This window comes from Polypterus senegalus, chromosome 5 (assembly GCF_016835505.1).
Source record: "Polypterus senegalus isolate Bchr_013 chromosome 5, ASM1683550v1, whole genome shotgun sequence".
NCBI classification, from domain to species: Eukaryota; Metazoa; Chordata; class Cladistia; order Polypteriformes; family Polypteridae; genus Polypterus; species Polypterus senegalus.
This window is the reverse complement of record NC_053158.1, coordinates 165,057,258-165,077,116: the sequence shown is the minus strand read 5'-3', so window position 1 is coordinate 165,077,116 and position 19,859 is coordinate 165,057,258. Positions and strand designations below refer to the sequence as shown.

At 38.9% G+C, this 19,859-nt stretch overlaps 1 protein-coding gene across 2 annotated transcripts in view; it reads right to left on the bottom strand.

The window, feature by feature from the left end:
- The window catches only part of nrp1a (neuropilin 1a), a 135,004-nt gene extending 117,592 nt beyond the window's left edge, over window positions 1-17,412 (bottom strand). Inside the window, exons 1-2 of one of the 2 annotated variants that reach the window (XM_039753568.1) lie at window positions 16,694-17,412; window positions 12,614-12,788 (exon numbers count right to left, since the gene is read on the bottom strand). In XM_039753568.1, coding sequence (XP_039609502.1) covers window positions 12,614-12,788; window positions 16,694-16,760 — 242 coding nt within the window. In that variant the 5' untranslated portion in view covers window positions 16,761-17,412. The remainder of the gene's footprint in view (window positions 1-12,613; window positions 12,789-16,693) is intronic. The other variant, XM_039753569.1, reaches the window with a different exon arrangement.
- Between the last annotated feature and the right edge of the window lie 2,447 nt (window positions 17,413-19,859).

Sequence of the window (19,859 nt, the reverse complement as noted above, 5' to 3'; positions counted from 1 at the left end):
TACAGACAAAAGATACTAAAGGGAAAACTTTTTAAAAGCACAAGTGAATCAGGACAAAAGAATAAATGACTAAAGGTTAGGGCAACTTACACAATAGAAAAGACACAAGCAGCTGTCATTCAAATAAGCTCATGCAAGACGAACCAACAGTATTAAAGTAAACGCATTTTTTTTAAATACAGAAGAATGCTGAATAATTTACCGTAGTGGGCTTACATATGTCACACAACATAATGGCACTTGTTTGAGGTGTTCGAAGGACACAGTTATGAATTACCCTAGATTATCTGTTTAAAGAAAGAGCACTGTCAAATATTAACTAACACATCTTTAAACAAACCAACATTAAGAGGTGACAATGTATAAGTGTTCAAAACTGTGAAGTGAATATATGAGAAATGTGGATGCCAGCACTTACTTAAAAATAGTTTTACATGGAGGCCAAAACTGGTTAAGGCTAAATTGTGCACTAATAATATATGACGTGACTTAGACATAGTAGTGTAAGCGATATTAGTACTTTAGGGGATTTCAAATTGCAACTCAACGATACTTAACAAATGTTAACTGATCAGAAAATGATTGGCTATTTAGAGCTGAATGGTCTGTTCTTATCATAATACTTCTTAGTTTCTATAATCTTTTCAAGCAGGCCATAAAAAATTTCTGGTTGTACTTTCTGTAAACAGGCCATAAATTATTTTTGGGTGTCAGGCAATGGAAACTGCTGTACTGCCAAGCAAACGATTCTCCCTCAAGTAAAACTGAAATCAAAAAACAAAACCCTCAATACACAATAAATATTTAGAATTCATTGTGAGCATCTACAAAAATAAATATTTAAACTTTATATGCATTTTTAGAGACATATACAAGATACCCCTGAGGACTTCATTCCTTTTTCCTTAAGAGTCAATGGCAAAATTGAAAAAGAGGTCATGAAGAAGAGGAGGATCCTGGGTGTTTTTTTTAAAAGCTATCCGCCGTCTCTTCTGACCGGTCTTTTCTGTAGCAGTAAATGGAAAACTTAAGAAAGTGGACGGGAACTTTACTTTTAGTCCTTGTGCTTTTGATCTTGTATTCTTCTTGTGCGTAAGTGCACACCTCATTCTCCAGGAGTTTCTAGTATACTGAAAAATTCTGAAACCTCTGAAATGGACCTTCAAAATAAAAACAAATGTGAGACCACCTTCTTTTTAAATTGTGTCTTCCATGGTAAGCACTATTGTAAAGCACTTAACATGTTTAAATGTTTACAACTGAAAACTAGTCAGTTTACTATGCACCAAGAAAAGAAGAAGTGCAGCCACTAAAGCAAACTCTGTGAGTCACTAGAGGAACAGCAGACGACATATATATGGCATCAATTACCTTTTCAAATACAAGGTAAATGAAAAACAAAACAGCCAAAGCAGTGCCCTGTTATCCTGGATTCTGCATTATTTCATTTAAGTAATTAAGGAGACTGAATCTAAAAAAAAAATGTCCTTCCTGTTCAGATGTGCTTCTCTGATATAAACGAACATTTCTTCCTGTTTGTATCACTGGCCTTGTCTGCACTAGGAAAATGCAACAAGGTCATCCCTTCTTGACACCCTGCCAAAATATATAAAGTGACAGATGTAATCGTCCTTATTGAAGGAAAAATCTGAATTTATAAAAGAATGTTAAATGCAAGTTAGCTGGCCACACTGACCCCTAAGAGGAATGGGCTGTCAGACTGCAGCAACTGCCATCTCGTTACACACTGGCATGTCTTGGCTGAGGCTCTGGTGGATTGATAGACAAGAAAATGTATCCACACACCACGTGCCAAAGGCAGGCTGCCAGTTTAGAGTGATAGAAAATGACAAAATGACAGCAATATTGCATATGACACCACTGTCAACAACTCACTGCTTGTCAGCAAAATTAAGGAGAGTCTTTAATGGGCAACCTTTAGCTTGTAAAGAAAGGTACTACTGATAACACAGAATAATTGGTAAATATTTTCTTAGATAATACAGTATAAGTTATATTGTAGCAAGTTTCACTTTGTATATACTGTATACATATATACATAATTATGTACAGTATAGTATATATAGTATTAATATATGTATATATATATATATCCATCCATCCATCAATTTTCCAACCTGTTGAATCCGAACACAGGGTCACAGGGGTCTGCTGGAGCCAATCCCAGCCAACACAGGGCACAAGGCAGGAACCAATCCTGGGCAGGGTGCCAACCCACCGCAGATATATATATATATATAAAAGAGTATCATGATCATTGGTTCGTACTGATGTTGATTTCATGCAGCTTGGAGCTGACAAGGATTTCTTTTACTGTATGAGACGGGTGCTGGGATTTGCTTTTTACTTCTGTCACTCTGACTCCACTGCCAGATATGTGGGAAAAAAGTCAAAGAATGATGTGGTTACATAAAGGATTGAATTTCTGCTGTGCAAAAAAATGCTCTTAAAAAGTACAGATGTACTTTTGGCAGCATTCAGATTTGTATGCAGGCTTGAATTGGCAGGCGGTATCACTGTATGAGATGCTGGGCATCACTTGTCCAGAAAACAATAAGGGATTATTCAACGTTACAGAATTACATTACCTCCTTGGCTTACTGCCACATATATGACAGGCTGGTGATGGACAATTCAATGAGGATACATTGGAAGAAAGGTGATAACAGACAAATGTGAAAATTGGGGTGAAGCTGTCTCATTAATACAGATAAATCTGCCAAAGAAGCCAGTAAGTTGTTGGTTGAAGTGTCCATTGCTTGAATCAATGACACCAGTTCTACATTCCCAATGAAAGGCAATGTTTTAAAGAATAAAAAAGTAATGCTTAAACTCCCTGTGAAAGACTGGACTCCTGTCCATGGCTGGTTCCTGCTTATGCTTGATGTTTCTGGAATAAGCTTTCCCCCCATGACCCTGTTTGTTAAAATGGATGGACAGATGGATGGATGGATGGATGTTAAGTAACTGAATTTAAAAATGGACTCATAATCTTTCTGGTCATCAATCTATTTCATCTTACAGCAGACTACCTTAAACAATATCATGTCTATGCTGACCTTCACATAATCGCTGACCACTATGCAGCTTGCTTTGTTCGGTCTCAGGTTAAGTGAAATCCATCTATCCAGCCAATTGTCTGAGCTCTCTTCTTCCATTTAGGGTCACAGTGGACTTGAATAATTTGTGCAGACTAATGAAAGCACATTCCCTTAATTTACTTTGATTATGTGAAAACATGGGGTATAACCTCGTCAGTGAACAAGGACAATGCGGTCTTTAGAGGAGTGATGTGATCACAAAATGAAATACTTCCAAACCATGCCAAAGCATGTGTTTTCCAAAATTATAATCTTTGTAACCTGCTGGATATATTTCCCATAAGTATCTGTCATCATCAAATAATTGTTGCTAAATTACTTATTGTTGGAAAGTAACAGAAAACAATAGTACAGAAGTACAGTGAAGAAGAAAGTCTGAGATCTTACAGGTAATTCTTTCCTGCTTTATTTCTCAAATAAGCAAATTTCAATGGAGCTGTATGATTCTACTAATCCATATTAATTTTAAAGGATGAAAATGACTGAAACTATTTTTCATAGTTCTAAGCGAAGTTCAGGGATCTGCTGAACAGTACTCATGTTCAGCTATCTCAGTTCACTGTTCTATGATCTTGTTAACCGGTTGTCTCTTGGATTATGCAGTTACTGAGCAGAATACCTGTCAACAGTAGGTAGCTGCTTGGCCTACTGCCTACCACTATACTAGGTGATATCATAACAGTTTTTAACACCATACACTAAATATTCCAATAACGATGAATTTAACAAGGAAAACTCCAAACTCCAATGATTGCTTTCTATCAAGCTAAAATTAAAGATTTTAAGAAAAAAAAACCTGGACCACTAAAGACACAGAGTCATCTCCTGGTCTTATCCTTAACCAGGGTGATTATATATTTATAAGATGGTAATGCCCCTCTCAATCAAGCTATACCAACAAGATAGTGGAAGTCTTAGCTATAGCTGTAGGAACAAAAACATATTAAATCTCAGCTTCATCACTAAGAAGGGTCTCTGTCTAGTAGTGCAGCTCGAAGCCCACTTTGAACCCTAGGCAGAGTGGATGAGCATCATCCATCGTTTCCATAACGGGTAGTCATTACTATTAGATTTCAATGACCTGTTGCCCCCTTGGTGTCCATATTGTGCACCCCTCCAGTAGCACAAGTGGCGTCCCTTTGTGTATATTCCACAAACTTTAAGGAGCACACATCCCTTGGTGTATAGCACATTTACTTTTTTAATTGGGTCTCAGTAGGCAACAGCACCCAATCAATACCACCAGAGTTTGACAGCCTGAAAAGGTCTCCCACGGGATCCGGAGTGCACCCCTTAACGTTCATAAAAGACCCGCCAACAGAAAATGGCGCTCTAAGCGGCCACCTAAGTTGCCTAATAGATTGACCGGCTCTGCATTCTAGCTTTGCATGAGATAAAGTTTCTCTGCAGGCAAACCTTTCTAGAGTAATATTAGTATAAATAAACAATAGTGATTTTCAAGAAAATGATCAAGAAACAATTCTTCTGTTATAAAGAGTCCAATGATCATGGCGTCAGAACACTGTAATATTAGGCACAAAAATCATTACTGCAGGTCCAGTTTGAGACTGGTGATGGTTGATGAGATCATTTCTCTGCAAATCACCTTGTTTTAGACACCACGTCTAGATTTCCATAAATCAGCAAAGCACTTTTTAATTTTTTTATTTTGATTTGTCATCCTACTTTGAGTCTTCTAATCTTTTTTTAGTCATAAACAATTAAAAGATTTGCAAGGCTATTATAGTGTAATACGTCTGACAGTGTAAGACAGAGTTAATCTGCTTTGTCTGGTCAAGAATGGACTTTTCTCATGCCACACTACAAAATAACTATTCATCAGTACAGTCGATCCATTAAATTTTTTCTGAAACAGGTTTTGCCATTACAGTGGTGAAGTTAGGATGGACTCAGCCCTGGGTGTGCTGCCAGTCCATCACAAACCATATTTACACTGGCTCACACCAGATCAATAATCATTTAACCTAATACATGCATCTTTCAAATACCAATTAAAAAAAAAGCCAAAACATGAATCTGGGAGAACAGTAAATTACACAAGCAGATCCCTGTGAAATTGCGTAGCCGGAGTTTCAATGTGTAGCAACTGAAAAAATAATACTGGAAGAAAAAACAAATGTACTCACAGCAAACTGCCACAGCAAAAGTCTTTCGGCCCAAAATCCAAAGCCACTGCCCACATTGTACACACAGCTTAGTTTAATGTTTTTCAATGGTTTAAATGGTCATTTTTTTGGGTTTCACTTCAGTTTGTTTGGTTGCTCAAATATTAATTCTGAAATTGAGAGTTTCCTGTGGCATAAACACAGAAAGACCTAAAGAGAACTTGTAAGAAATCATGTCACGACCAATCTGGTTTATCTAAATTTATAATTGGCTCCCAGTGGGCAACAGCACCCAATCAATATCACCAGAGTTCGACAACTTATCAGAACTGTCAGATACCACAAGCAGCAGGAAAATAGTCTAAAGCCTAAATCTAGCCCAGACTGTGTATATGTGGGACCTTAGGATGAGGGTAGTATTGATCTAACAATGATTCTAATGCTGATTAAAAGATCATTTCACCTTATGGTCGCTCCTTTTTTAGTTCCCAAGACTGCAAAGCTTTGCTTTGTCATAACTGTCATTTCATTGGCTGCTGCTACTGACAGACATAGCTGGATGAATCATTTAGTATGTTTATGAATCATAATTATCCATCCATTGCACTTACAACAAACTGAATCATAATTATGCTGACTAGAAATTGTTGTATAACACTACTGACTCTTGGCTACGGAATTTGAGTTTACAACACAGCCTGATCAGCGTCTGTGTGGAAAATCTGTTTGTCTCTCCCAGTGTCTCTGTAAGGATTTTGAGTATCCCATAGATTAACATGTTAGTTGGATTGATGATGTTTAATTATCTGGGCATTAGTCTGTTGATATGTGCATGTGATGTGTGTGGTTGACTGGCATCCCATCCTAGGTTAGCTCCTGCATGTATCCAATGCTGCCAGGCCAGAAACTCAGTATTGAAAAAAACATTCAGAAAATTGATGGACGGACAGATGAATAGACAAAATAAGCCTCAAACATTAAAGCCATGCAGATCCCTCTGCAGGCATATTTGTATTTCCAGCAGCCCCATCAACAACTCGACAGTAGCTAACCCTTGGAGACAAGGGAGGTCTAATAGCCTCTGCTTTCATCCAGGCTATTCCCATTGGATAAGAAAGATTTATACCATAGAAAACAAATGACTATGCAATAACACATATACATTCTCCTCCCCATTAAGAAATATCAAAATTGCCCAAAAAAGTGCTGACCAAACACTGCACAGAATATTTATTCTATGCAAGATGGTTAAAAAAATCAATGGATGGAAATTTATTTTAGGAAAACTGTATTTAAGCAGGACAGCATGGTGGCTTAAGGGTTAGCATTATCTCCTCACAAAACCTCATGTGGGCTACTTTCAAATGTCTTTGTGAAATCTGCACATTCTCTATGTGTCTAAATGGGTTTCTGTGGGTTTTCCCTCTATATCCCCAAGATGGGCAGATTAGGATGGCTTTAAATCTGTGAGTGTGCCCTGTAACAGCCTAGTATCCCATCTGGGTCTCGAGCCTACCTTGCACCTGGTGCTCCACTTCTCCAAAACCCAGTGATTAGAGTAAATGCATTTGATAAATTCATGGACAGCTTGATGAGTATTTAAGCAATGTATGATGGCAACACTAAACTAAAGACACTTTTTCAACACCTCTAAAGCATCAAACCTAAAAAAGACATCTTAGAGGGTCAGTTTCACATAACTCAGAATCAACATGCATACCTGGTGCCAGCCACCCTGGCCTTAGAAAGAAGCTTTGCCTGAGAGTGTGTCACAGCAGTGTAATATGCATTGTAAAGTAACTAGGCAGAGAGCAATAAAATCAGCCTTAGACCACATCAGATAAAACCACAGCTTTGTTATTTTTGGGGGTGACAGTGATTAAAGCGATTTGCTGCTGTCGTGTCTTAGTTCACTACAATTACAATGCCAAATCATTTCCCCCACTTACTTATTTTTAATACGACATAGTAACTATGCAAAAAATAATACATATCTTTGATAGTGCTTGGAGATTTTATCTACAACTACTTACTCAATTTGTCTCGTTAGTGCAGGTGGAAAGAATCAATCTAGAAAGCACATTTTTGAGTTAATGGCCTGCAGCCTGACTTACACGAAAAGTGCCTGTTGGCTTTGGAGTCAGGATCAGATGACAAGAATCATGTCTTAAGGGCAGGAGTACAGAATGTAGATATAAAATTTGACTGGAGCACAACTGGTTATTAAAGAAGCTGATAGTTTACGATAACAAGGGTGTTAGCTGAATAATCAAAAATGTACACAGCACTGGGACGTACAAAGTCAAACTAGTTCAACTGATGTGAAAGCTACTTATTAATCATGCTAAGAAAGCTAATGCTGCTCAGTACAGAAACACTACTAGCAATTAGCTCTGAGCTTTTATTTATTTTAAAGCTGCATTGACTTGCACAAAAAGAAAGAGGAAAACAGAGAGCTATGGAGAGAGAGCTAATACACCACATACTCTTTACTTTTCACAATATGTTCAGTGTTTGGACATTAACAAATATTAAGATCAAGGTGAGGGAGACATGGTGCCACAGTCAGAAATGTCAAACACTGCAAATTAAACTTCACCACAAATTAATATTCTATATAATAAAAAGCTAATGTCTGTGTGTGTGCCTGGTCCCTCTGAGCAATCTGATTGGTCAGTTTGGCTTTGGCTTCCTATCAAAATAGAAAGTACAGGGCAAAGGAGGTTGAGACACACGGAGATACGTACAGAGAAAAGGAGGTGAGAAAGGTTCACAAGAATACAAACAATGTCCTCGCAGGGTTTTTTTGGCAGTTTTTTCTTGTCATTTTAGGGAGTCAAGGCTAGGGGGCTGTCAAAAAACAGGGCCTGTTAAAGCCTGTTGTGGCGCTCCTAGTGTGATTTTGGGTTATACAAAAAATAAATGGTTGTTGTTCACAGAGGATACCGGTAATGGGAGCCATTTACCATAGGTGGTTGTCAAAAAGGAGATGGGGCATACAACACGGCTTGAAATGACAGACTCTGAGAAGCAGGTTTATGAGAATGTGATTGAGAGAGGAAACACTGGACAACTCAGGTTGAGACACACAAGGATACAACAAATGTTGAGGGTATACATAAGGCAAGATATATTAAATATTTTCAATTCATTCTACTACCTGCCTTAGACAGGTAATGTAGCGAGTAAACGTATGCAAATACGGTAAAACAGTTTACAGTTTTGGAAAAATGACAAAATGCATACAGAAAAAAGGCCCAACAAGTCTTCTCCAGTACATTTTGCATTTTCCATGTTAAAGTCACACAATGCAAGCTATAGCTAAATTTCAAGAATTGTATATTTATGTAAATACTAACTGGATGAGATCTTCAGAACAAAAAAACAACCCGAAGACTCCCTAGCAGTTTCACAAGTGGTGAACTTGCCAAGGGATAGGTTGCATCTTGTCCGAGATGGATGTGTAGTGGAGTGAGGCTGTGGCACAAGTTGAGCAGGACAGGCTGTAACCTGTCTCAGACACATGTATGGTAGCTTGTTGCGTAAAAGTACAATGTGCATATACTACAAAGCTGAGTTCGTCTGCTTGGGTTGAACAAAAATCAAAGCGCATGAAAGCGCTGAAAAAATGTAACGGTGCAAGCAGGCGCCATCTAATGGTTGTGGTTGAGCGTGAGCAGAGCAGTCTGCTCCATATACACACACAGGTCTTCTAATTAGACACATATTAGTTCAGTAACTACCTCACACTGGGCTGTGGTTCGATCCTAGGTTGACATGTCCACTATGCCAAGTTTGCACGTTCCCTTTGTATTCAAATGGACTTACTCTTGTGATAAAACTTTTTTAAGGTCGACTGATGATTCTAAATTGTCCCAGTATGGGGGGAATAAGGATATGCGTCTGTTGGTATCAGTGTTTCTTTTTGGAATAATGGAGATGGTGGTGTAGAATAAAGCAAAATGCTTTTCTTTACATTCCTTTGTAATGTTCACACATGCTTCGTTTTTACTGGCTCACAGCCTGGGAAAACTTTACTTAAATCGTATATAGAACTCAAATGAGAAAGTTGATTTTACTGCTCTGGTTTCTTTGAAAAGCAGAAGTAGGATTTTGGGTGGGGGTCCAGTGCCTTAGAGTTCACGATGTTTATTTCCTTGGAAGTGCAAGTTTGGATCACACCATTGTACAGGTTGGCAAGAGCTCTGAACAGACAGGAAACTAGCAGATGAAAGACAAGACAGGCTAAAGCCCGACATCTGCAATACACATATTTAAGACTGTACTTTTATACATGAACTACTGTAACTTTCTCTGTGGGACACTTTTGTTCCTGCCTTACACAAATATGTTTCTACAAAGCAGAGGATTATTAAAAAGTCTAATTAATTACCTATGCGAATGATGGTTATGTCTGTTATGTGTATCCCAGTCATTCATCACTGCAAACATTTACAGGTAATCAGTTATATAGAGGCATATGTGCCTATTAAACTAATATGCAATGTGTAAAAGGTAAAGGTTATTTCCATGCTGAAATAATTAATTCGAGCTTAGAAATACATTTCTTCTGTTGAAAATTATTTTTATATTTCTAGCTTGTTAACATGGAATTAGTCTTTTGCAGATTTTTTTTCTTTTGGCAGATTCACTCTGTCTTTATTTCTTATTAATAAAAAAAACAAGCAAGTGTACCTTCTGATACCCTCCCCTATTTAGAAAGACCTCTTAGTGCCTTCACTGGCCGATAGCAGATGACTAATAGCCACTTTCTCTTCCTGTTTTAGTTCTGTCCCATCTGCCGTCTCTTTCTGCCTTTCCTGGCATTCCACATTAAAAGGGCAGCTTGCCCACCTGAGCTCCATCAGGCCCTAATTAGCCCTGATTAGCACCTAATTAAGGACATTTTATACTCTGCAGTACATTGCCATAATGGTAGCTGCCATCCCCAACAATCTAAATACACATGCTCGCAGTTCAATGCTGCTGCTGGTTATTAGTTGATATCTGGCTACAGAAAAGGTGGTTTCAATGATCACCGAGGAAAACATTACACCCCAGCATCAAATTGGTTTCAAAGATGAATCCTACACTTTTTTCAGATGCTATAACCATATACCAATGAGTAATTTTATTCTGAGAAATATTCCTTTACTCTGAGTTCAACAAACCTTTCTGCTACTGCTGAAAAGAACACTCAGATTAGTTCCTGCAAAGGCTAATATCTTTGATTTTTACATTGAAATTAATGGTACAAATGTCTTTTTCTTCAAAATGAAATATCCATCCATCCATTTCCAAACTCACTCTGCCTAGAGAAGGAAGCCAGGAACCAACCCTGAACAAGATGCCAGACCACCACAGGGCACTCTCACTAATATTTAGCCAATTTAGTGTTGCCATTTAGTCCAACTGGCATGTGTTTGGGAAGACGCCTGAGTAGAGAGAGGGAAACTCAAGCAGACTTAGGGATAATACGTAAAGTCCACAAACAGTGACTGGGCTGGGATTTAACCCAAGACTCTGGGGGAGTGAGGCAGCATCACTAACCTTGGTAGACCATTTAATATGCTGTATTTAATTGTTTAAAACACCCATTTGAGTTTAGGATCTATAACTGCCTTCCAGTATTCCAATATAATACACACTAATATGACAGAGAGTTAGATAAAACATCTTTGCAGGTTTGTATCTGACTTTTGATCTTGCTGAAAAATATATTCAAAACTCTAATGGCTGTAACAAGAATATAAGATATGACAAAATTGAACAGTTATATGTTCATATACAGGATGGCAATGCACCATTATTACTACATGACTGATATATACTTACATTTCTGTTAACGTGAAAAAACTTGAGATCTACTGTTATAGGGTGTCCAGATGGTATGATATACCTAACACAGTTCCAGCAGCTCTTACTCAAAACAACTCACAGAAGTACAAAAATTGCAAACTGAATTTAGCTGCACATGCAGAATAATACAATACATTATGTATGTCTTTTTCATGCACATTCCCTTAACAATATTAGAAGAAACAAGTTGTAAGAGTTTTTTTTAGAAATAAATAGGCAATTTTGAGCTCATGACAGTGCATTAATTGCATGCATATGTGGGTAATAGCACACCCTCTAAGAACACTTTTTGCGCATTTTTTTTTGTTACTCTGGTAATCTTAGACTCTCAGTGTAGCCTTTAAGAAAACAATGTACCCATCTTTGCTCATCCGCCCTGCAAATCTTTCAGCATCTTTTCCTTTCAGAAATTTTTATTGGTCCCCTGATAGCGACATTTGATCCACTTGTAGCGGCAGACCCCATCTGCCAGGCTGCATTTCTTACTAGAGCCATAAATTACTGGTAGTTTACATAGCTGTAAAATGTAGGTTGCTATAAACCTTGTCAGTTGTATTGAAAATTCTGACGTATGTTTAGCATTGTGAAGCAGACTCCCACTTTTAAAACTTTTGATGAAAAGATTTTTTGTTATTTTCTCAGCATGTGAAAACAAGTTCTACTCAAAACAACACGCAAATGATAAAAAGAGTCAAAAATGCAGAGATCGCACCAATGTGTCCACTAAGCACCGGCTGGGTGACACCCCAATGCCCCCTGTAGGGATATTTACGTGTGGATTTGTTTGCCAAAGCTGCCTTTTAACCACAGCTGGATCATGAGGAACCAAAGTCTAACCTAGCAACAATGACATTAATTGAGGAACAAACCTGGATAAGAAATCAGTCCATAAATTCTAGTTTAAACAGTATGATGAATGCAACTTCTTTTTTTACTTGAAACTATATGAAGAGTAAATAAAATCTGTGATAAAATTAACAAAATAAACCAAAGAATTACTTTTTTGTCCAGAAATATAAAATAACACAAATTATAGAAATATTTGGAAAGTTTTGACATGATTCTGATGAGAATAACTTTTACAGTTGCTTCTCATTTTTGTCTTAATATTAGAAATATTCATAAATCACCTTCCATTGTAAAACTTTGTTTTTCAGATTAAATCTTATTAAAAAACTACAGTTAAAGAGGAAAACATTTTGTTCATAATCCAACCAGAATAGAACGAGGATTACTATAACTGAGTGAGATCAGTAAACGGATGAAGATTAGATTGATGCATTAAAGCTCTAACAAAATTTAGATAATAATAACTTTCGTGTTGTTTCAGATTTCCTCTAAATATTCACAATATGCCACAACGTTTTGCAAAATGTGCGCAAATTATACATGTATTATAGTAAACTGTTTGCCGAAGTGTGAACATCTGTCTCCTTCACGCAAGACGGTGCCTGCACTCTAGAAACTGCCACTAGATGGCGGTATGCTGTCGGCAAATGGACTTACTTGCATTCCCTGTCCTCCAGATCGAAATGTGGGTTAAAGTTGATCAGAATCCGCTGATAAGGCTCCGGTGCTTGGATTATCCAAACACAGTTCTGGTACGGGAAGTACTGGTTTGGATATCCAGGCGAGGTCAGGTAGCCAGGTTCTTTAATTTTTATATCGCCACCGCATTGTTCTGTAAAAAAGAAAAAAAGTGAAAACTTAGCATCCGAATCTGAGATTGACTTAAGCCCACCCGGCAACACAACTGCGTATACTGTATCTCTAGACTGTTTATGATTCATTTTTAAGTTACCAAGTGTTATTTTACAGTGCTGCACTGATCAACTAATGCACGTGCCTAGTTTGCCTTGTATTAAAATAGAATATTTCGGGTTATAATTTTTTTATTAACAACGTGGACGTGGCCTACGCAGCTGAGTATTTAATTACATACAGATTTACAGAACACAGATGAAGACATCAGCTAAATGCACGGGGTAACCAAATCTTTACATTAAACATCCTGAGGAAATAAAAGTTTGTGGGTTACCTTTGATCTTGAACCATAGCAATCTCACTCTGTGATCACCTTTAACAAAATCACACTGTATGTCCCAGGAAAACAGGAAAAAAAACGGTGTGCTTGTTTATGTGACAGTCGGGCCCAAAAGAAGTTTGTCGGGCGAGTCTAAACTTTTTACTTCGTCGGAGAAGCACTACGCGGTCGGTTTCAGGTCACCGCTTAACAGAGTTCTTCAATAATAACCTACATACTGTATATTTTCCCAATAAGATATTTAAAGGGCAAACATCTTGTTATATTAAATATATGTATAATGTATATATGTAAAATTACGGCACTCTGACACTAGAAGTTAGGTGGCAAAGTAAGAAATGAACAATGTAATATACTAAATATAATGAGCTATTCACGGCACAGGCAGGTTATATACATTAGGAAATGATACCAAAGTTATTTTGTACATATAATTTCAGAGATGATTACAAGTGATTTGTATCCTTAATGAAGTGCGAGTACATGTTAATAACCTCTGCCTCCCTAAATCCATACAGCTGTACAATACGGCTTCTCTGTAACGTTTCCTTCTGACTATCCGTCCGTTGCTGGACCCCCGATCCAAGCTGGAAGCCTATCTCAACTGTACAGTCCTGAATGGCCTGGATGGGTTTCCAGGTTGTTTCTGCGCGTTCGCGCCCATTAAGGTTAAATATAAGAAATACTAATAAAATATGAAGCAGGTTTGGAACGCAAAGACAGGCAACATACTGTTGTAAAAACTGAATTACGAATTAATGCACCCAATCTAACACTTTACATTTTCGATGCCCGATTCAGCTAATGAATACTTCAGTTAATGGGCGCCGAACAGACATTCAAACAAAATTACAGCATAAAACAATGCATGAAACTGCGCTTTATTTGAAAGGCAATATATAAAAGTGAGTGCAGTGATAAACCTTTGATCTGTTGGATATGTATTTGACTATTATGTTTCTAGTCTTAACAATATACCGATACCATCGAACGACAAAAAAGGTGGTTTCCGAACTTTTATGACGGTCTGTGACCTGTTGGACGCCGGAATAAAATCCTGATGTCTGCGTCTGATATGGCTAAAGGTCAGAGTTCCGATGGGCGGTGAGCCGTTCTTGTGTTGCACTTTTACAGGCAGGAAATGACAGCCAGGTACTCCGTATTATGGAGCCCTATATGCACTCTTTTAACCTTCGCTTACAGCTGGCAAGCCAGCTTTGCCTTAGAACCGGCTCGTTTCAGCTGTTACTGGCTGCCTGTGTCCTTCCAATTGCCGGTCACTCATTCGCGATAATCCCCGTGGTGACCCCCCCGACTATGGGGAGGCCGGTCACTGGCCTCTTGGTTTACTCAATTGTAGGTGACGTGTGCTGCTCTGCGGAATATCATCCAGCACACCATTAGAAGGGACGGATCCTAATGACTGTGAACCCATTATCCTCGTTGAGGGTTAATGAATTAATCTGGGAGACGGCAGTGCCGGACAAGGCAACGGGAAGAACAAGACAAGGTTAATGGGCTTCGTGAATCGGGCAGCTCTAAAGATAATCAAGTAGAAGCTCTATTGTGATCTGAAGTTAGCGGCCAGGGGCTGTTATACAGAAGGAAAAAGCAATTAGCCCCGATTTGTTTCGGTTCTCGTAATCTATCGTACGACTGCTAAGCAGTAACTTAACAGAATTTAACTTTTAAAGTTGATGTATGTGATGTATGAAGATGCACACTTTTACTTGAAGACCAGCAGAACGTACAACTACAAACATACACAAGGCTGGAAACTCTTATTCTAGCCCACCTAATTTTAAAAATATAACAGTTAAGTAAAAGAAAATATAATTCCACTTAAGTGAAGTTTCCTGCACAATTTGCTTTCAGCAAACTTTACTATAAATAACTTTCCTCCTGATTAATGATAGCATTGTTTAAAGAAATGCAAATTTGCTTTACAGAAGTACATGTATGCACAGTATTACAGCGGGACTTAGGTTAACCGTTGGCTTCGAAAATGATTAAACATCGACCTATTGTTAAAAATTCAAAGTGTGCAAGCCACTGAATTTACTGGCTCAACCGCTTAGGAAACTGGCGCATGCATCATAGTTTAAACCATAAATAACTCCACAGAACCGTTTCAATCGAAACTGCGAACGCAAGGTCGATATAATGACTGTATGGACTGCCCATCCGCTCTTCTTCTAACCTGCTTACCCAGGTCAGAGACGCAAAGAGCCGGTGCATATCAAGCAGCACTGGGCACAATGCGTGCACCATCCGTGCACCATCCTAGGATCGAGTGCCAGATCTTTATCAATCTCATTCGATGGCGATAATCGTGAACGGTGGCAAAAAAAGTTAAAAACAGTTTGTGGCAGGGCAAACTCAAACATAACGAGTCAACTAAGATTTGCTGTAACGAAAAAGGAGTAGCTGTAGAAACCTGAAGAGCGTGTAAGCCCCACATGGAACGGCACAACGCATGCAACTAAATTGTGCCTGTGAGAAAACAACACTTTCCTACAGTGCCACCAATTATTATCCCGATAACATTGATAGTAACGCGCGACACATTACTTCTGTAGTCAGCGGTCTTTGGGATCTGCACACCGTTCCCATTTTTTGGAGTGTAGGCTCCGGTTATTCAGGTTATCTCTATCAAATTCCAAAATCACGCATAATGGGCTAACTGGCGTCGCTGTATAATAATAATAATAATAATAATAATAATAATAATAATAATAATAATATATTCCAGTGCGATTAATGTGAAATTGTATTAAGGACATGATATTTTTTCATGTTACAGATTAATGCACCAGAAATTATATAAAACAATAAGATATTACCTGTATCTAGCACAGCATAATATGTAAGAATTATGGTGCATAAAATAATTTACAAACTTGCGTTATAGCAAAGACAGGGCAACCTATGTAGCGCACACAATAACTTACAACTACTACTACTACAATGAAAATGTCGTGTTTCTAGTTGTTCATAGCTCAAATATCAGCATCTTTTATAATAATCATCAATGTCGCATTAATTATTATTTAGCCCCAAAATAGCAAGATTACCTGGGAACAGTTTAAAACCACCACTGAAACTTTTATTACAGTTAAGACTTCTGGTACATCTTAAAAAGTGCCTTTCCATAAATAAAAGCAATTCTTCTTGAAAACGATGGACTGTAAAAATATGGTCACTTGTGACACTGCTAACTGTAAATGTATGCAACATTGTCAATACTTCGGCTTATTCTTCGAAGACAAATATAATTCATTATTTTGCATTTGCACTGACGTCCCGTCCAGTTTCTTGAATAGGTTACGTCGCCCAGAAGCCCAGTATTATTAATATTAAAATTACCACAACGGGAGCTAATGATGCTATAAAACATGTTCAAAAATGTTTATGAAGCTGTTTTTCTTTTTGTTGAAAATATTTCTTGTGATTTTCTCGATGTGTCATACACCCCTACATTTCAGAATGAACCAACTTCTCCATTCTTTGATTGCGCACGGCTGGTGTTGGCGGCCACTTACCGGGTTTAGAAGCGCTGGTGGTTAGAAGAAAGATTCCAGCTAGCACTATTCCACAATACATCCTCATATTGTTCAAATGGTAGAATGAAAAGGAAAAAAAGAAAATAAACTCCTCAGGGGTAAATCAGCTGTATTGTTCCCACTTCACTTTGCGCAGCAATGTCTACACGATGAAGAAAATTCGTGATTTTGTGTCCGAGGTCTCCAGCATCCTGTCATTTAGTTCAGATTTCCTCCCTCTTTTCCCAGTTTTGTTCCTTTTCCAATCGCTGGTGTTGCCATTTCCTAGTAAAGAAGTCACAATGCCAATACAAAATATGAAGAAAGGAGTGAAGGAGAAGGCACAACAGGCAGTCCACTCGCGCAGTCGGTGCTCGCAGTGCAAGACGTGAACAATAATCCTGGGCTGTGTGACGGGGAGAAGGCTGGCAGACCTCGCAGAAACTCGCAGTCGCGCTCTCTCTCTCTCGCTCGCTCCCTCTCTCTCTCTCTCTTACACTCACTCACACACACAGAAGCGTGCGTTCAGATTATTAGCGTGTCTCGTTACGGTCTTGGTGACAGCGGCGCTCTGCACTCGGACTCTGCCATTACGCTTCTAAAAAACTGTCTCCCCGAGGCTGTCTGCTACCTCTCCGAGGAATTGGTGATTGGATACGCAGAGACGCACAGAAGGAGCCCCTCTCCGGCGAGCCGAGCCGACTGAAGTTCAGACGTGAAAGTGAGAGAAGAGGGCGACTTTCGGGAGGCGCATGTCGTTAACCCTTGCGCGTCGAAGATAAGGGACACGCGATAACGTAAAGAAGGAGGTGGAGGAGGAGGCGGCGGCTTATTTATTGGCGACTCCTCTTGTAACTGTTCATCCTATATCTTATCTGAGAGCATTTATATCAGCTGGTGGTAACTGGCCAAGAATAAAGGGAAAACATAGCGCTTGCTTTTCATGTCGAAGTTTCTATCAGATTTGTCGGAAGTCCCGGGGATCAGGGATCGAAGGCGACCAGGCATTATTCACTCATATTCATCGCTTGCAAGGCACATGGGGTCCGCCTAATCAGATCGACAACTTTGTCACGGGTAGCTCGCTACTAATACACGGTGTGGCACCGAAAGGCAAATGCGACAAGTGACAGAAACATGTCAGCGCCGTTTCACCCTCAGATTCCTATAGGTGCGCGGTCCGTGGAAGTAACACAGCCAACACAAGCAAACACAAATAAATACGAAGGCTTTCAGTGGAGGGTGCCATATGATATATAATGGGCTAAGATCACTGTGTACACGGGGGTGTCATTGATATTTATCCAACAGACAAACACGCATGGCAGTACACTTTACCTTCTGCACACAAAGCCTCTGTCAGTTTGAGTCTAAATGGCAAAACAACTTCACATACGGAAGGCGGGCACCGCTCTGAAGAGTCAGCGCGCGGCTGCAGGCTCTCCCGCTATTGTCGGGCAAAAGGCACACTCGAATCGTGACACTGGTGGTATCATGTCACGTCCCTAGACGACACCACGGTGGGATCTGTTCACCCACTCGGCACTCGTGTTCTTCTGACGACAAACTTGCGGTGGCCGCTTTGCACACACGTCTATGCTCTCGTGCAACCGGCGTATCGATGAATTAACATTTATAATGGGCACAGAGACAAGGTGGGCGCCATCAGGTCGTTCCTCTCTGGTAACTAATATTTATTTAGAGTGAGGTTGCACAAATGAACTTTCCGGACGAAACGGTCGCATTTAATGTATTCCCCTCAGTAAGCGGTGTAATGCTCGCCTGTACGGCAGGTGGTACTCTCCACCCTCCTCTGCTCTCTTTCTTGCAAATTGTTGCACCGATAGCACGATTTCCGTCCTTTGATTGCTAGTTTGTTCTAAGTGATTTTTTGGTGCCCTTGCCAATGCTCACATTATACAGTGTTACAACTCCTCAGTTTTCCCGCATAGATCTTTTGTATTAATTTAATTTTTCTGTTTCTGTATTGTAGCCCTATATATGCAGTCTAGACCATGCACACAAATTTGAATTGCTCACTTTTTAAATTTTGTGATTTTTTTGATACACTATCATTTATGCTTCCCTGGCGTTATCATCATAATTTAATTGCAATTATTTAGAGCTCATCTCTTAGAATTTTGCTGATCGCTCGGAGTGAAGTTCTCAAGTGGGTTTGTAGTGAGGTTAGGTCATTTGTTAATAATGCACACTTTTGAGAAAAATAATCTCTCACTCATTTTACACAAATAGTTCACCGAATTGAAATCTTTTATTATGCCACCCGTACGTGTTTTTGCCCGACTCATGGTTTGTGATTCAAACTCACTTATAAACCAATGTGTAGCTGTAAAATTGGTATCCTTACAGGAAAAACATTAAACAATTTTTCATTGAATTTTTTATCGGCAGTGTAGTTTCTAATATTGCTGCTTGAGATTTGTTTAAAATCCTGGCTGTCCCTGGATTTTGCATGTTTTCTGTATGTCTGTAGAGTTCCCTTTTCTGGATACTCTTCTTTCTCTCACTTACTTATAGATGTATGAGTTAAGTTAATTGCCATTTTTAAATCGTCCTTATGCATGAGTGTGCCCTGCAGTAAACTGGCACCACATTAAGCATTTGTTCTGCCCTGATTTTATTTGGATAGGCTCCCATCCCCTGTGACCCTAATTAAGTGGATTTGAAAATGGGTGGATTGTGGGCTTCCATACCTTAACAAAATAGTACAATGGCAAATAGTACTTTCCAAAAATGTCTTGCTACTAAACTTTCAGTGGCAAATGGTTTTGAGACCTGCAGATGACAGAATTTGAACATCAGTTGCCTTTTGTTCTTCTAAAGTGTTATAGCAGTTTCACGCAGGCCATCTTGTAAAAGATGTACTGACACCACAAGATCTGCAATCAAAAGCACAATTAGCCACTGTGACTAAATGAATGTTCAATTGGTTGAATAGGTTAATCGTTTGATTATGCTTGTCCCAAAGGAGGGACAGAGAAACACCCATGCTATAGCTTCTCATTATAGCATGGGAGCAATCAAGTCACAGCTGGCATCAAGGAGCAAATGTCTTTATGAGATACTGATAACTGTATTTTACAAATAATGTCTTGTTCTTTCAATAATCATTTAGTTTATAACTTGATTGATGTAACACAATCCA